The following is a 17,841-nucleotide window of genomic DNA, read 5'->3' on the forward strand; positions in this document are numbered from 1 at the left end:
TGAGCCAGACTAAGTCTTGTGCCTTGTGTTGGATAAGGCAAAGTCAGCATCTAGCCATCCTCAAGGAACAGTTTCGCCTTTGGCTTTCTGGCATCCTCAGAGGCCAGTGTTCCCAAATCAGTCTGTGTATCTCTCTACCTGGCAGTTTAAAATAGAATAAAATTTGCTGAATCCCAGTAGGAAAAAAAGTACAAATATATTAAAGTACAAATATATTTTGCTTGTAGATGGTAATCTTTAATACACTCTAATGTTGTCCCAGTGAAGAGGTTTGGAATGAATTTCATTGTTCTTAAAATACCGGAACTGTCAGCTATAGACATTCAAATTTCTTTATTGTCTTAGGATGTTTTCTCAGGCATTCTAAGTTTTAAATAAAAAATAAGTGTGAGTAAAGAGAGCCAAAACTTTATATAAAAATCACTTATAAAAGATAAATGATTTGGACTGATGAAATAAAAACAAATTAGTAATACTTATCTGTGAACACTAGAGCTTTTATTTAGTTTATAAGCTGAGGCTAGGATGATTATTGTAGGTAGATCAATTTTTGAACTTCTGTATATTGCTAAATTATTTTTCTCATTAATAGAGCAGGAAACCTAGACAATTTTTTATTTTCTATAAAATGTTCTTTGACCTTATGATTAAGGCATTATCCTAATGCTTTGTGGAATATAGCTTTAAATTGAGCATTGCATATAATCCAGTATTGTCTTAAATTTAACCTTTCTCAGTTGCACTTCGGAAATGATTGGTTAAATAATAAAGTTCATTATTCTTTACAAAGCAAGATCATTCTGATGTTTAAATTAAATTAGGAATCACCCTGGTAACATAAAGGAAGCAGGTTCCATCTGTGGGTGACTGTTGAGCCTGCTGGTTGTTTTACGGTTAAAATTTAGAATGAAGTTGTTATAGTCCTACTTGGCCTAAATCCCGCTTGCTTCTAAGTCCCTTGACCCCCATAAACCTGAAGTGTAACAAAGCCTAATGACACAAATACTAGATAATGGGGATAATCTAAAATGTTAAGCCTTCTGGTTAATTCTGTCATTTTTTTAATTTAAAGATAATTTAAATCAGACTGTTGAAAAACCAAATGTCACGCCTCCTGCCTCTTACACTTATAAAATGGATGAGGTTCAGAACCGCATAAAGGAAATACTAAACAAGCATAACAATGGCATTTGGATATCTAAGCTTCCACATTTTTACAAAGAGTTATATAAAGAAGAACTTAATCAAGGAATTTTACAACAATTTGAACACTGGCCTCATATTTGCACGGTATGTTTTTCCTGTTCTTTCCTTCTGATGCCTTCTTCCTGCCCCACTTTCAGAATTTGAGTTATTAGTCATATCACCTTTACCCTGGGAGCACGAAGCACTTGATTTATTAATATTGCTTCATTAATATTTATCTCTAAGATTAACATATATCAGTTCTTATTTATAGAAGTATGTCAAGATTGAGGGCTATGTGTGTTGTGATTGCTGTTTTTATATATTTTGTCTTAAATTATTTTTAAGTGCATTCAATATGAATACCATTTTGTATTGACCTGCTTCCAGTAGATATTACTAACTTTGCCATTTTCATAAGTTAAACTTACCGGTAATAAAACTTTATTAGCCTCAAATTTTACATGCTTATTATTTTGGCTATTTATAGAATACCTTATTTTAATTATTAAATTAATACAGAGTTGTGATTTAAAATATTTATAAAGTTCTTTGGAGGAAAAAAATTGACAAGTGAACTGACATCAATTTCTATACCTGTTTCTACTTGAGAGTCTAATAAAATGATAGATCAGAATAGTTTATTAGAAATCTTAGTTCAGCCAGCAATAGAGACAATTAGATTCTTAAACTAAAGTTACTATGTTTCTTTTTTTTAAAAAAGATTTTATATATTTATTTGACAGAGATCACAAGTAGGCAGAGAGAGAGGAAGGGAAGCAGTCTCCCTGCTGAGCAGAGAGCCCAATGCGGGGCTCGATCCCAGGATTCTGGGATCATGACCTGAGCCGAAGGTAGAGGCTTTAACCCACTGAGCCACCCAGGCATCCCAAAAGTTACTATGTTTCTTAATGTTGTCATTTACATAGAATATATTCAATGATGTATAACTATTTTAAAATGGCAAGCTACTTGGGGCTTCTAAGCTTGCAGAATTGAGTAAGTATATGATTTTTGTTTGATAGAGGGCTTTCATTTATCTAATCAAATATATATTTTGGGCCCCCAACCTTGTTGGATAAAGCACAGGCCACTCTTTTTCTAAGCACCTGGCCTAAAGACAACATGTATTTGTAACCACTTTTTCCTCCAGGTTTCTGACACCCATTAGAGTCCCAGTCACTTTCCAGGCAAGAGTCATTCCTTCATTCATCCAGACTATTTGTTTATATACCATTTACTGTGCACCTGCAGGGACCAGTCACCGCCGTAGATGCCAAGGACCCCTTAGGACCAAGTCACATGTCAGAATACGCGGTGAAAAGTGGGAAAACAAGGAGAAATAGCAAACTCTGGAAATAGGCTTTTGCCCTATAATTTATAGAGGCAAGAACATTTATGGACTATGTTACTCCTGATTTATGTGGAATATGGGGTTTGCTCTTATAATGGGAATTCCTGTTGTTTGCCATTCATTTCATTCCATTTTTACTCCTTCCTAGGGTGAGTTTTCTCCTTGGGTGCAGATTTAGCACCATTGATGTGCCCCCTCAGTGTTCCCTCATCTTGAGGGGACTTTCGATGTTTCACTGGGCTGCTCAGTTTAGAGGTGCAAGGCCTGGAGCCCCTTCTCCAAATGCATAGGGCTCTTTTATTTTTTAAATCCATAGATAGTCATAAATGTACACCATATCTTCAATAAACTTAGAGCCCCTTTTTGTCAGGATACACATAAAGGTTTGATAATAAAAAAAGTTGTCTTTGGAGTAAATTTTTAAAAATTAACTCCACAGATCTTTTTTTTTTTTTTTAAAGATTTTTTTATTTATTTATTTGTCAGAGAGAGAGAGGGAGAGAGAGCGAGCACAGGCAGACAGAATGGCAGGCAGAGGCAGAGGGAGAAGCAGGCTCCCCGATGAGCAAGGAGCCCGATGCGGGACTCGATCCCAGGACGCCAGGATCATGACCCGAGCCGAAGGCAGCTGCTCAACCAACTGAGCCACCCAGGCGTCCCAAACTCCACAGATCTTAATGCATTATTGTTTCTGGCTACTTTATTTTATACTCCATGATAACTACTAGTGTCTGTGTAGCTTAATTTATGGCTTTTGGAGAGAAATTTTCATCTTTGCTAACTATCTGTCTGCAAAACTCCAGGATTTCTCTTGCTAGGATTGTAGGCGAGAGAGTATTTCTTTGATGTTTAAAACTTTATCTACAATAAAAGGTTTCTTACTAAATTTCAGGTGCCAAAACAACTGACTTTTTATTTTTTGATTGCTCAAATTCATCTTTGTTGCATGATAATGTTCAGACAGTGAGGGTAGAACGTGAAAAAGACACAGAATATACGTTTCTTATCTATATTCTGTGTCCCTCAACTTTGAGTAGGATTGTTTAGATGCAAACACTATAAATTATTAAGGATGAGAATTTGCTTAGTTGTTAAAGCACTGTGGCTAGGATGCCAAAACTTCCAGTCTTGTTGATGTCTATTAATCTTTTCAAAACGGTTTTCTTATAACCTCTGAACATTTTTAACAGTCTGCTGGTAAACGGTTTTAAACAATTACACCATGGTTATTTTTAGACAGTGTTAAACAGTTATACCATAGTTGTTTTCCCTGTCTTCTGACTTCTTGCTTTTCGCCTTCCTGAAAAGCAGAAATGCTGACTGATAGCATGCCCAGAGCTGATGCTATGATAGACGTGTACATTCTCAAATGCAACATAGAAAATTCTGGGTAAGGAAGATTTGGTAGTGTGTATCTCTCTACACAGCTCGTTGTGAAACTGAAGAAGAAACCCAAGTGCAGCACATTTCCCTATTTCTTCTAAAAGATGCTTTCTGTCCCAATCATATAAAACATTCTATATAAAAAAGATTGAAAAATAAAGTTAGGAAAGCAAGATCTCCCATTTATACCTGTATACAATGGATACGACGTATGTACATGACAAACTCAGAGATAGCCACTAATATCAGAATGGGCAACGTGAGCTTCTGGGCCAAAGAGCACCTCTGAACTTTACTTTCATGGAGGTTCTAACCAGCTGTGTGCCATAAACCACTTTACAAGGATCTTGGGTTACCTTTTGATGCAGGTGGAAGGATGCTTTGACTCTGTTGTTCTTAACCTTAATCTCTCCAACAACAAAATGTGGACTGAGTTTTGAAATCTAAAGAGAATATAGTCATGTTCACAGTGATGAGCCTGTTGCATAGGGTTCCTAGACAACTTGTGAGGGAAGTTGGAAATTGTGCAGAAGCTATCCTGGAAAGGCAAAGAGCCCCAGATGGTAGGTCGCTAGACCAAGGATACTGGAGTCTGAGAATTCCCACTTAGTCCTAGGAGGAGGATGGTGACACCTTTTAGCTGTTCTAAAATGCTGGTCTTTTTAGTAATGTTCTTAACTGCTGTGTTTAGCTAGGATTTATAAAATGCTTCTATGAGCCAGACACTGCCCTGGGTGCTAAGGATGACAGTAAACAAGACAGACATGGTCCTTGCTTGCCCTTATGGCACTTACTGTCCAAGGGAGAAAATAGACATTGAACAAATAATGATAAGCCTGTGACTGTGCTGAAGGAGAAGTCCAGGGTGTTAGGGAAATGGCCCAACTTAGTATGACGAGTTAAGAAAAACTTCCCGGAGGAGGAGACTGCTACAGTGAAACAATAAAAATTAAAAAAAAAAAAAAAAAAAAAAAAAAAAAGAGGCAAAGGAGGCAGCTGGTGCCAGAGCCCTGAGATGGAATGAAAAGCTTTTTCAGGAAACTGAAAGAAATTCAATAAGGAGAGAATGGCTCAAGAAGAAACTCAAAAGGCAAGCAGAGGCTAGAGGCCACCTAGAATCGTCAGTTGGTGGGAACTTGGCGGGGACCCCCCCCACCGGGAGGTCTCCCAGGATCCAGAGCCTCTGGCAGACTTTGCTTTCTAGTAAAATTCTAAATCTCATGACAATGACTGTTGGACACCTGAGATTTTGTCGACATTCCCCACTCTGCATTATGGGTGGAGAGAGAGACCTCTCCATTCCCACATGAGCCAGCACGTGTGTATTTATTTAAAGCCTTATTTGCTGCTGCGCAGAGAGCTGGGGAGCTTGTCTTAGAGCCACACAGGACCACATGCGCGCAACTGAGAATTCCCGCCCCACTTCAGAGACCTAGAGAAGGAGCACAGGGCCACTTCAGGATGGCCGGGGCAACGTTCTGAGTTGCTCAGGAGGCACGCCAGGCCTTAATTGTGAATATAACATTTTGTGACGAGAGCATGAATTCTAGAACATAAAATGCGAGTGATGAAAAAACTGTCCATTGTACTAATTATTCATGCTTTTACAAAAAGTCATTTACTATTATTCTGCATTTTTGTTAAATGACATTTCCCTACCCCTTAGAAATCACTGTTCTTTACATTGTTGAGTAACTCTACCTCGGACTCTAAAAAATTCTCAAAGTTCTGAATTGCATCAATACAGTAATTTCTGTAATATCATAGGAGGCAACAACAGTCCCACCACTTACAAAGATACATTTTTATATTTTTGGGTGTTCAGGAATTTTTCTTTAATTGTGGTAATTAATAGTTTAAGATAATAAAACTACCTGTCAGGCCATGCGAAATGAAGCGATCTTTTTAAAATCCTGGATATTTCTGGGCTAAAACTGACCAACTTGGATTTTCTAAGGAAGTGAACATAAATCAAACAGCATGGATGCATCGTCAGACTTAATAGCATGGATACAATCTAGACACAACGCCAGGAGAAGCAGCAGTGAAAAGATAAACCGAGGGCTTCAAAGTAGAGCCATAATATCTAATCAGAACCTAATTTCTTTTCTAATCTTTCACCAATTAAAAAAACTCAGTGAACACATTGAAACAGTTTTTAAATTTAATTTCCGTGAGCATCGCAGTAGAAGAAAGAATAGCACTGTGGCGAAATGAGAACAGAGATGTTGATGTGGACCATGTTGCTGCACTGGGACTTGAAACGGAGCAACTGCCTACAGGGCGCCAGAGCAGGATAGGAGGAGTTTGGTCTTTGGAGTTCCATGTTTGCCTTGCCATTTCTTAGCTATCTTACTTTCAACATACAAATCATCCTTCCAGGGCCCCACTCGGCTCTAAAATGTGACTCTGTCCATTGCATGAGGTCGCTGGTGTGAAATGGGACAAGCTATAAAAAGCAGCTGCCAGTGCAGCATAGACACGCAGCAGGTATTTAGGGAAAGGGCCGCTCTTTCTTGAGGGGCAGCCCTCAATTAAAGCTTAAATTAAAGCAGGTTAGAACCCACTGGAAACCAGAGACATGCCCAGTGAGCTCTACAAAGGAACTGGGCTCAGTGGAGACAGAGGAAAAGCTAATGAAAGAACAAAAGGTTAAACTGAAAAAGATAAGGAGCAGTGGGTGACTGAAGTCAAAGGAATCAAAACTCCAAGATGAGGTGAATTTCTGTTATCCAAGGGGCACCCCCTCCGCTGCCAAAGATAATGAGAGCATGCCTAGAGTATGTACTGAGCCTAGAAGGCACAGGGGAACCACAGCTGCCAGCCAAGATCATCCCCAAAAGCTCTGCACACATTTAACCAGGAGAAGATGCCATCGTCTTCCTGAAGGAAATGGAGCAAGAGCCTGACCTCCGACACACTGAAGGAAAATGACGTGAGTTCTATCCTAACGTAAATAGTTGGCAGTCAGTGTCAGCAGAAAGTCCTTACTAGGAGAAAGAAGTGAGAGGTGAAAGAGACTGTGAGCCTTAAATTGTATACGGTCCATAGAACTACTCGTCCAAGATGGTGGAGAGAGTTTTTGCTGGGCAGAAGGTTTGTAAACACTCAGGGGTTACCCTCTGTAAGGCACTTTTTACCTTTATCTTTGAGCAAATCTCTGTGGAAGATGCCACAAACACTGGTGCTTTCTTAAACAGAAGCAACTAAAAATTGTAACTGTTTCTAAATATCTTGGGCTCAGCACCACTAGTACTGGTAAACCGCAGAGCCCGCGGCGGATGTAGGCGGTGTGGAATGTTAGATGGGTGGGTTAGCTCATCTCTCTTTTCCTGCATGCAGGATATGCCCCACCCACTGCCCTTATGGGCTATAGCTCCCAACCTATCAGTCTGTTTTCACTGTGACCCCATGGTGCCACTGAGCACCATATTCTCATCTCTTTCTTAATTGTCTGACTTTTCTAGCACTCCTCAGCTTTAGCACAAAAATACTGAGCTCTTAAGGAGGTCATCAACCAGTCATTCTTTCTTTCTGTGAACTGGCTGATCGTAGAGTACTAGCTTCTGGTCAGTAACTCTTTGATGTTTTCACTGTTGCAAGGTACTCAGGGGTCTTTATTCACTGCTGAAGTTGAGTTTTTAAATTGGTTTCTTTTTGAGTTCAAAACCTTGCTAATGCTTGGATTGCTCAGAAGCAGACCTCCAGGTAAATGTGATTTTACGGTTCTTTCTTGGGTTTGTATTGGATGGTGACCATAAAAATGAAATTTAGGACTTAAAGCTTTGGGGCATCAGGTTGGCTTAGTAGGTTAAGCACTTGCCTTGGGCTTAGGTCATGATCCCAGGGTCCTGGGATCGAGCCCCACGTCATGCTCCCTGCTTAGTGGGAAGCCTGCTTCTCCCTATCCATTGCTTATGCTCTCTTGCATTATCTCTCTTTCTCACTCTCACAAACAATAAATAAATGAAATCTTTTTTTTTTTTAAAGATTTTATTTATTTATTTGTCAGAGAGAGAGAGGGAGAGAGAGCGAGCACAGGCAGACAGAATGGCAGGCAGAGGCAGAGGGAGAAGCAGGCTCCCTGACGAGCAAGGAGCCCGATGTGGGACTCGATCCCAGGACGCTGGGATCATGACCTGAGCCGAAGGCAGCTGCTTAACCAACTGAGCCACCCAGGCGTCCCAAATGAAATCTTTATTTATTTATTTATTTATTTATTTTTATTTATTTATTTTTTTAGATTTTTATTTATTTATTTGACAGAGAGATCACAAGTAGGGAGAGAGGCAGGCAGAGAGAGAGGAGGAAGCAGGCTCCCTGCCGAGCAGAGAGCCCAATGCGGGGCTCGATCCCAGGACTCTGAGATCATGACCTGAGCCGAAGGCAGTGGCTTAACCCACTGAGCCACCCAGGCGCCCCTGAAATCTTTTTTTTTTTTAAAAAAAGGAAGAACTTAAAGCTTCAACACAAAGAACCACTACCCCATGGAAACTACCCAGTGGATGAGACCAATACAACTGTTTCAGAAAACCTTTTAATTGGACAATACTGATTCTATTATAGAATCCCAGAGAAAATTCTGATTCCATGAGAGACAGTAAGTTTACCTCAGTGCTTCATGCTGCAGAGTTAGCAGATGAGCCTTCCATAGTCTCAAAGGATTTGGGCTTCAGGAATTTAAGTTTACACGTAAAATTAGGAAGAAGTAAAGACTTCTGGAATTAAGAAGAAAGTTTCTAGGTGTGTAGGATAAAGACATTTGTATGAACAAATGGGGCTCCTGAAGAAATCGATGCTTGAAATCCTTGGGCCTCTCATATATCAAACCTAATATGTCTACTATAAACAAAAAGTCCCAGAGGGGTGTGAGAGAAGTATTTCACTGCAGTTCCAAGTGAGGCAGAAATGAAACTAAATATAATGAACTTATGGGGATAAAAAGTTTAAGGCATATTAGATACCAGAATCTTCTGATGAGTGCCAAAGGAGGTGGTTTAAACTCCATGGAGTAGGGAGTTAATCTTCTCTGTTACCTACCTGTCTCTCCTGTTGGGGGTGAGGTTGAGGTGGAGTGAGTAAAGATGTGGAGTTCCAGGTCATGCCACTTCCCAGGTAGCTTTTTGAGTGGATATCCAAAGCCAAAGAGGGGGGGATGTAGAGCCAACAAAACAAAGAAAATATGGAGGAAAAGGGAAGGTTTTGACCTTGAAATCTTGTCCTACAGAACAGAAGGCCCTTGACTCCCTCCTCAGATATGTATTTGGATCAGGAAGACTGAAGAAGGTGTAAAGAAGGTATCTCCTAAGAGATAACTGAAATGATGAGCGGCTGATTATCATACCAAATATATAATAAAAGCCACATTTCAAGTGGCTGTTGACTTACCTTGGTCATTCATGAAGGCTAGAGGAAAGCTTTCTACTTGGGGGATGCAACAGGAGATCACATGACAATCTGGTTGGATGTACCAGAGCACAATGAATAATGGACATCACACTGTTACCCGTATTATAGCAGTTCCTTATCTTTGGGGAGATTGTTGTAAGCTGGGGATACATTAGTAGGTATCTTTTGTAAGCCTATTTACCAGATAATTAAGGAGAGACAAAGACATATTTTGTGGAGGATAGGTTGCAATCACTGTAGAATGCCTGAGAAAAACAAATTTTCATGAAAATCTTAAAGTTTCAGTTGAAAAAAATTACATCCGTTTTATGTTTTTTTAACTTGGGAGTGCTAACTTCAGTCTAATAAAGTCGAGAATCTTTTTTAAAATAAAAGGCCAGGTAGTAAATGTTTTCAGTTTTGAGGGCCAGCAGCTGTCATTGTTACCCACCATCTGGCACAGCTGCTTGACTCCGCTCTTGAAGTGCAAAAGCAGCCAAACACAACACCTGCACAAATGGGCACGGCTGTGTCCCAACAAATCTTTATGAACACTGGATTTCATACCATCTTCACATCACGGAATAATTCTTTTGTTTTTCTTCAACCATTTAAAAAGGTAAAAATCGTGTTCGCTCACAGGCAAGGCCAGAGCAGGTGACGAGCTGCATTGGGCTGCAGCTTGTAGTTTGCGGACCCCTGGTCCAATAACCTATAGGCTTAAAACTTGGGGAAAATGGTGCCATACATCAGTTTCTCTTTCTTATACGAGATGCCATCAAGCCATGCCTCTCAGAAATGTTAAACAGATCAAATTAGAGATTGGATGACGTACAAATGCTATAGGCATTTTCATCTCTTGTTCTTTGGAGGGTCAGTTTTCAGCTAACTTTCTACTTTGGTGGTTGTAAAAACTGCACCTTCCCTCTGGAAGGTCTTTTTCTTTTTTCTTTTTTTTTTTTTTAAAGATTTTATTTATTTATTTGTCAGAAAGAGAGAGAGAGAGCGAGCAAGCACAGGCAGACAGAGTGGCAGGCAGAGGGAAAAGCAGGCTCCCCACAGAACAAGGAGCCCGATGTGAGACTCGATCCCAGGACGCTGGGATCATGACCTGAGCTGAAGGCAGCTGCTTAAACAACTGAGCCACCCAGGCGTCCCTGGAAGGTCTTTTTCTAAGTAATGGAAAGTTAAGGGTTTTCTCAGGACACTACAAGAAGAAGAAAAACAGCTGGTGCTTCCATTTTGTCTAAATATTTCCTAGCTCTCTTCCCAACAGTTTATTCCTGATGCTTCCATTTTGTCTAAATATTTCCTAGCTCTCTTCCCAACAGTTTATTCCTGACATTCTGATACCTTTCATAGCTTCATCCTACCTTATATTCAGTCTGTTTTTGTAAGCTGTTGCTTTGGATCTGACAGAGAACTCGATGAGATGTGTGGTTTGTAGGGCTGAAACTCTCAGGATTTCATAGGGTTGTTGGAGATCAGATGCCTCATAAGCGAAATTAATGCTATTCTATTTCCCTGTTTATTTCTGAAATGTGGCTCATGATGTTATTTGTAGATGAAGGAAATGCATTAAGTCTTCGTAGTTGAAAAGAGTAAAGTGTACACTTTGTGTTCTCTTCATTAATTTGAAAACAGTGTTGTTCTTATTTAAAATGCATTAATATGTTTTCAGGTTGTTTATAGCCATTGAGATATCTGTCATTTGCTTTACTTAAAAATTTCAGGTGGAAAAACCTTGCAGTGGTGGTCAAGATTTACTTCTTTATCCAGCTAAGAGAAAGCAGCTTTTGAGAAGTGAACTGGATGGTGAAAAAGTGCCTCCATCCCCACTACCTGCCCCAAAACAAATACCACCATTAAAAGAGTGTCCAACAGTTATGCCAGGAGACTTGAAAGAGAAAGTTGCGGAGCTTCTGGCAAAATACTCAAGTGGTCTTTGGGCCAGTGCGCTCCCTAAAGCCTTTGCGGACATGTACAAAGTGAAATTCCCTGAGGATGCCTTAAAAAATCTTGCCTCGTTTTCTGATGTATGCACCATAGACTACATTTCTGGAAATCCCCAGAAGGCCATTCTCTATGCTAAACTTCCATTGCCCACTGACAAAATCCTGAAGGATGCAGGGCAAGCACATGGAGATTATGATATCAAGTCTATGATTGAACAAGAGTATTTGCAGATAGAAGAAAACATTGCCAAAAGTGCGGATACCTTTGTGGAGAATATAGCAGTTCCTCCATTAATCATTCCGACTGAGGCGTCCCCATCAGTATTGGTGGTTGAACTGAGCAACACAAACGAAGTGGTTATCAGGTGAGTTTTATTTTCTAATTCTTTAGGACCCTGGTATACTACTGTCCCTTGGCTATTCTTCCCATGGATGCTGGGAGTTGAGGAAGAATAGTATATTCTTAGTTGTGCAGAGTTATAATGAAGTATAATAATAATTCTTGTTTTCATATTTTGTACATTTCTCTCAATTACTGGAACTTCTTGTGTTTGTATCTCTTAGATTAATTTTTATTTCTTCCTCATTATAACTATATATGTACATTTGTCTCTCCCAGTAGGTGGTGAGCATCTTGAAATCAAAGCACTTTAAAAAATCAGTCTCTGCATATATTCTTAATATTTGTTATATTTTTAAAAATATACATCTGTTCTTGTGAGAAAAGATAACTAATAGTTTTAAAAATTGGAGTGATAGGGGCGCCTGGATGGCTCAGTGGGTTAAAGCCTCTGTCTTCGGCTCAGGTCATGATCCCAGGGTCCTGGGATCGAGCCCTGCATCGGGCTCTCTGCTCAGCGGGGAGCCTGCTTTCCCTCCTCTCTCTCTCTCTGCCTGCCTCTCTGCCTACTTGTGATCTCTGTCTGTCAAATAAATTTAAAAAAAATCTTAAAAAAAAACAGTTAAAAATTGGAGTGATAGTATGTTCTGAATGTGAAACAAAATCTATGTTGAAAGCATAATGATAACTATGTATGTCAAAAGCAATACCTGATCCATAGAAAAAGTAAGTCCCTCAGTAGATAGGTAAGACTATTAAATCTGGGACTATGTAGCATTTCACAAAATTCAGAATACCTAAGCACTGCCTACCTAGTATAATACATCCGATTAGCCCTTGGAGCCAAAGCTACTCTGCTTACTTACTCGGACCTTTTGATAACAGTCATTGTCAAAGTGGCTGGTGATCATTGGAATTATGAAAAAATGGTCCAGAACCAGGCACTTGATGTGGACTTTTGGAGAAAATATAGACTACATAGAAGATATTGAAAATCTGTAATTTGGAGTTTCTGACTCAGGATCAAGAATGGGAAGTGTATAGCAGATCTCTAGAGGCACCTGCCCGGAGTGTGCTTGTGGACAGAAAAGGAAAAGGCTGAATCAGAATAGTATCCAGCCTTCTTCAACCAAAGCATCCATATGGTTTGGGCTGTTACTCCTCCAGAGACTCATAGCTAAACTGGGAATGCCTAAAGAAAGACCACAAAAAATTGTCAAATTCCTTAAGTGAAAGAATAGATAAAAATTATAAAGTTCTTCCATTTGAATGTACAGAAGCTTTGGAGAAGCCTTGTTTGCTACAGAGGTAGGAAATGAGTAAAGCTTTTATTCTAAGATGCGGTATGACCTGAAGATGTAAATGGGTTGTTGAGGGTTAGGGATCCCACTGTGGCTCACTAATAAATTGATGTAGAGGAAGGATGCTGAGGAGCACATGCTACCTTCTACCATTTGGCATTAGAAGGAAATCTAAATCAGCCTCCTTGGCAAGATCCTTTGGTGTCTGTTACTATTAGCTGCTGGTTCTGTTGTCAGACCATGCACTCGCCACTGGGCTAGACAGATCATGGGATTTCTGGTGTTCCTACCAAGGGCTGGCAGGAATCTGGATCAGGTCCAGGACTTTAGTGAAAGGGTTTAATCTCCTTCAGGATGATTAGATCCAGGTCCTCAGATTGTTTAGATCTCCTTCTCCAGTATAAATCTGAGTCCTGGAGTCAGTATTCTGCCTGTTCAGCACAGTGGCTGGCAGCCAGCAAGCACAAAGGGTGATGTGTGCTGTTAGGTTGACCCTAGGTCATTGGCATCCCCCACCCCAGTCCCAAAGACTTAGTAGATTCCAGCTGGGTTGAGCCCTATTCTGTATTTACATCTTCACCCAGGCAGGCAATAGGTTCTAGAAACTGGGCCTGTGACTCATAAAGGGTCTGAGAAGGTGTCGTAGCGAATCCTCAGATCAAGTACGGGAATCCCTTGTCTCTGATCTCAAAAATTACTTTGTAAAGTTTTTGTACTTAACAGCATAACTGAATTGGCCTACCTGTCATTCTTTCCCACTTGCTTAGGTAATTTGGGGACCTCATTCTTGCTACTACCCACCATTCTTGCCACAACTATACTATCAACCCCACACAAGCCGTGTAGCCAGTCTATTCTGCTGCTTGCCGGAGAGCACATTTCATGCTGCTTCAGTCCGCCCCCGTCCTCCCTTACAGGTGCCTGTGCTGAGCAGACTGCCAAGTCACAGGCTGCTGCACAGGCCTTGGCCCACTGGGCTCCCAGGGATGTAGCAGCACTAAAAGGAGGCCCGGGAGAGTCAGGGTCCCAGGAGATAGGCTCTTAGGCAGAGCTGCGGACCCCCTGGGGGACTTCAGAGGCAAGCCTGCACCTGCACTCCAGCAGCACCTTCACATTAGCAGAGCTCAGTCACCTGAACCCATAGAGTGTGACAAAGCTTCTTCGGCCTCTAGAATAAGTGATGTCCATGTAATATTTGGTTTTAAAGTAGCCATTGCCTCAAAAGAGGCATTCTTTCTATTTTGTGTAGGATTATTTAAAGCTTTTTCTCCTCAAGTAACAAATAGCTTCAATAGGATGTCTTCTGTCCTGCTGATAGTTACCAAAAACGCATGAGAACGTTCCCAGAGGAATAGTTTCTTAAAGGTCTGTGGGACCATTTGGGGCATTGGTAAAACCTAGAAGAGTGCAGAGGGTGGTGTGCTCGTGGCATGTCCCCATCTCAGTGGTCAGCATAGCTCCCAGCCGAGAAGGCGGCCTCCTGTGGCCGAGACCGCTCCTGCTGCAGGCATCGAGCTTGGTTTGCTGGAGTCTACATCCTGGAAGGAGGCCTTTGGTGGACTTATCCTTGAGATGATGGTCAAGAAAACAACAGCCTATTTGTGAGAGAAAGGGAAATAATGTGTTTTGATAACATAAACTTGGACAAGGTGACAGCAGTTTCAGCAGCAGAAAATTATAGAAGGGGATAGGCCATATCCTAAAAAAGACTTCTTAGAAAGGGTATAATTTAAGAGAGATATAGCTAGAAGATATCATCTCTTTAAGGATATCAAAACTCAACATTTTGTGATAATTTGCTCAAATTTGTTCAATAAGCGGGGGCGGGGGGAGAGATTGTCACATGTTCGTCTTTAGTGTGTTTAAGGCTTTGTTTTTCTCTATTAAAATTTAATTTGTTTTCAGAGCTCGAGCTTTGTTCAAACCCAGCCTCAGGGCAAAGCTGTCAACTAGATTCTCTTCTCAGTAATCTACAAAGACTTCCAGCAGCCTTAGTCAGAATCTTAAATCTACTCTTGCTAATGTGGCCTGCACTGGCATCTCCATTTTCCACCGTGTATCCTTTCTTTCCTTCCCTTGAATCTTTTCTCAGCCTCGTCCTCCCTGTAGTTTCCCTGACTGCTTACTGTGACATCCTCTAGCTATCTGGACTGCTACCACGTGTTTACCCTGCTGTGTTCAACCTGGTCTTGTTTTGCATGAACTCCACAATATTACAGTTTCCTTTATCAAGATGGAAATGTTTACTAAATATATGTTCTCTTACCTGTTGGTATAAGCCAGGTCTGAGACTGAAACCAGAGATGGCTGTGGAAAACACAGAGAAACATTAATTAATTCCTATGGTTTCCCTCCTCCTGGGTTGCTTCATTGTGTGTTCTTTCCTTTAACTAATTCAGGTATGTGGGCAAAGACTATTCTGCTGCTCAGGAATTAATGGAAGATGAGATGAAGGAGTATTACAGTAAGAACCCTAAGGTCACGCCAGTCCAGACGGTGCATGTAGGGCAGCTACTGGCGGTAAATGCTGAGGAGGATGCTTGGTTACGGGCACAGATCATCTCAACGGAAGAGAACAAAATAAAGGCAAGCATTGTTTACTTTGTCATAGTGTTATGAAGACAAACACATTATTTTTCAAATGTAAGTGTTCCTTCTAATATTGTGTCCTTTGTAACTGCATGTAGTTTTTTCCCAGTTGACAAGATAATATCTGTAAAAGATTATCTCTGTCAGCTTTTAAGTCAGTGGTAGTCATATTATCTCAGAGTTTTAGTTAAAAAAATAGTCTTTTCCATGGCACTATTCAAAATCTGTGATATAATCAGGAAAAGGCCTTTATTTTCATTCTCAGGAGATATACAATAAACACGATCAGAGCTCTGTGGGCTGCCTATCCAGGTCAGCACTCTGGAGTCAGGGAAGCATACAGATCAGAGCACATGACATTCTTCCTCTCCCCTCTTCTGCAGCCGGGGGAGGAGAACCATGAACAGGGCTCGGGTCATGCCCCAGGAGCTGTCCATGTGTAGCCCTCTTGGTCCTCTTGGAGAGGTCAGAGGGCTCTTTTGCCAGTCTCTTCTTTCAGCAGGCCCCAAGACTTCCAGACTTGGCCATGTTCCTGGTGGTCAGCCTCTGCCGCATGACCTCTTTTCTTACCCTCAGTGCAGACTGAACAGGAGAACTCGCTCACTCTCAAGGCGCAGTTTTGTCTAGGTTTTGTAAGCAGGGAAATACACTTCTATTTCTGCAGTCTCTGTTCCATAATTTGAAACATATTTATTGGGGTGATGTCAGTCTCTGGAAAATAACCCGTTTTGTGTCCCAGAGTACAAATACTACTTGCTGAACCTGGGCCTAGGTCCATCAGATACTCTCCCCCGAAACCCCTGACCCAAGAACAGTGTCAGGAGGTTCAGAAAGAGACACTTGCTGTTTCTTGCCCAAATGGTTCCATAGCAGAGGCCCTGACCCTTCCAGAGGCAAGCTCACCCAAACCACCTAGCCATCCTTGGTCATTCACAGAGAGATTTAGGAAATTCCTTAACTAAATCTACAAAGCTCCAACTTTTAAGCAATTGACCTGACTTTAAAAATCTGATAATTAGAATAGTTTGCCAGTTTCTTATAAAGCTAAACTTACCATATGACCCTAAGTATTTACACAAGAGAAGTAAAAACATAGGTCCACAAAAAGGCTTGTACACACGTTTATAGCAGCTTTATTATTAATAGTCCCAAACTGGAAACAACCCAGATATTTTACCAGTCGGTGAATGTATAAGGAAATTGTAGTTTATTCATTTAACAAAATACTATTTGACAATAAAAAGGAATGAATTACTGAAAACAGTCACATGGATAAAACTCACAGACTGTTCAAGTGAGAGAAACCAGATACAAAAGAGTTATCCTGTATGATTCCAGGTAAATGATGTCTAAGAATAGGTAAAATTCGTCTGTAGTGATAGGAGTCAGATCAGTGGTTGCCTGGGACAGGAGGTGGAGGGCGTTTAATTGGAAAGGGGTAAAGGAGAACTTTTTGGAGTGGTGGATATGGTCTGTAACCTGATTATGGTGTTATATGATTTATATGGGTATATTATATGGGTACATACATTTGTCAAAATCCATCAAACTATATGCTTTAAATGGACATTTTTCATTCAATATAAATTATATGTAGATAAAGTTTGAAAAAAAAAATCTGTTAGAAGCTAAGGACCAAGCATAGAACTGGACTAGTGGGGACCACAGTGTGATTAGCAGCTTGGGCCCTAGTCTTGTTTCTGCCTGTGAATGTCCTGTGCCCTTGCTCAAGTCCTTCCATTCCCTTCTCTGCATCTCAAATGCCCTTCCCTGGGTGAAAACGCTCTGATCAAGAGACCCTATCTTCACCGGAGCCTCCTCTGGAAAAGAAGACCTTTCACACATCTTAAGAATGGCTAAAGAAGAAGTAAAAACCAGGAGGGCAGGGTCATGAAAGCCAGAAGAAGCAAGTGTCTGGTGGGGAGGGAGCATGCGCCATAGCATGGCTGCTGAGAGTGTTGGAGTGGAGGGGTATCTCCTATGTTGTACAGTCCTAAGCCCTCACACAGCAGGGGTTGGAGTGATTCTGGCCCGAGCTTGTTCCCCACAGCCCATGAAGCAGACAGACATGCAGTTCCCCCTTTATCTGGAGAGACCCCAGCTACTTAGCCAGTCTTACTCCTCTCGAGCTATGCCATGCCCGACAGCAAGTACAGTTCCCTCCTTGCTTTCCACTTGTCAGATTGCTGGTGAGTATGGGAAACAGGAGGATGAAGTCATGCCCTGACGCGCGGTGCGGTCTGGTGCTGGCCCAGACCGGCTGCTTCTCTCTCACAGGACACGGTGAGATCTGCGGCCACTGGATGGTGCCAGAGAACCAGGAATCGCCTGGGGCTGGATGCCAGG

General features: G+C 41.1%; 1 protein-coding gene across 4 annotated transcripts in view; it reads left to right on the forward strand.

Moving 5' to 3' along the window:
- LOC111146043 (tudor domain containing 7) overlaps positions 1–17,841 on the forward strand; it is an 82,761-nt gene that overhangs the window by 21,468 nt on the left and 43,452 nt on the right. For all 4 annotated transcript variants that reach the window (XM_022501417.1, XM_022501415.1, XM_022501416.1 and 1 more), the window contains 3 exons: positions 1,073–1,290; positions 11,044–11,630; positions 15,306–15,492. In XM_022501417.1, the coding sequence (XP_022357125.1) occupies positions 1,073–1,290; positions 11,044–11,630; positions 15,306–15,492 (992 nt within the window). The remainder of the gene's footprint in view (positions 1–1,072; positions 1,291–11,043; positions 11,631–15,305; positions 15,493–17,841) is intronic.

Source organism: Enhydra lutris, unplaced genomic scaffold (genome assembly GCF_002288905.1).
Source record: "Enhydra lutris kenyoni isolate GAN:26980312 unplaced genomic scaffold, ASM228890v2 scaffoldscaffold13, whole genome shotgun sequence".
In the NCBI taxonomy this organism is placed as follows: Eukaryota; Metazoa; Chordata; class Mammalia; order Carnivora; family Mustelidae; genus Enhydra; species Enhydra lutris.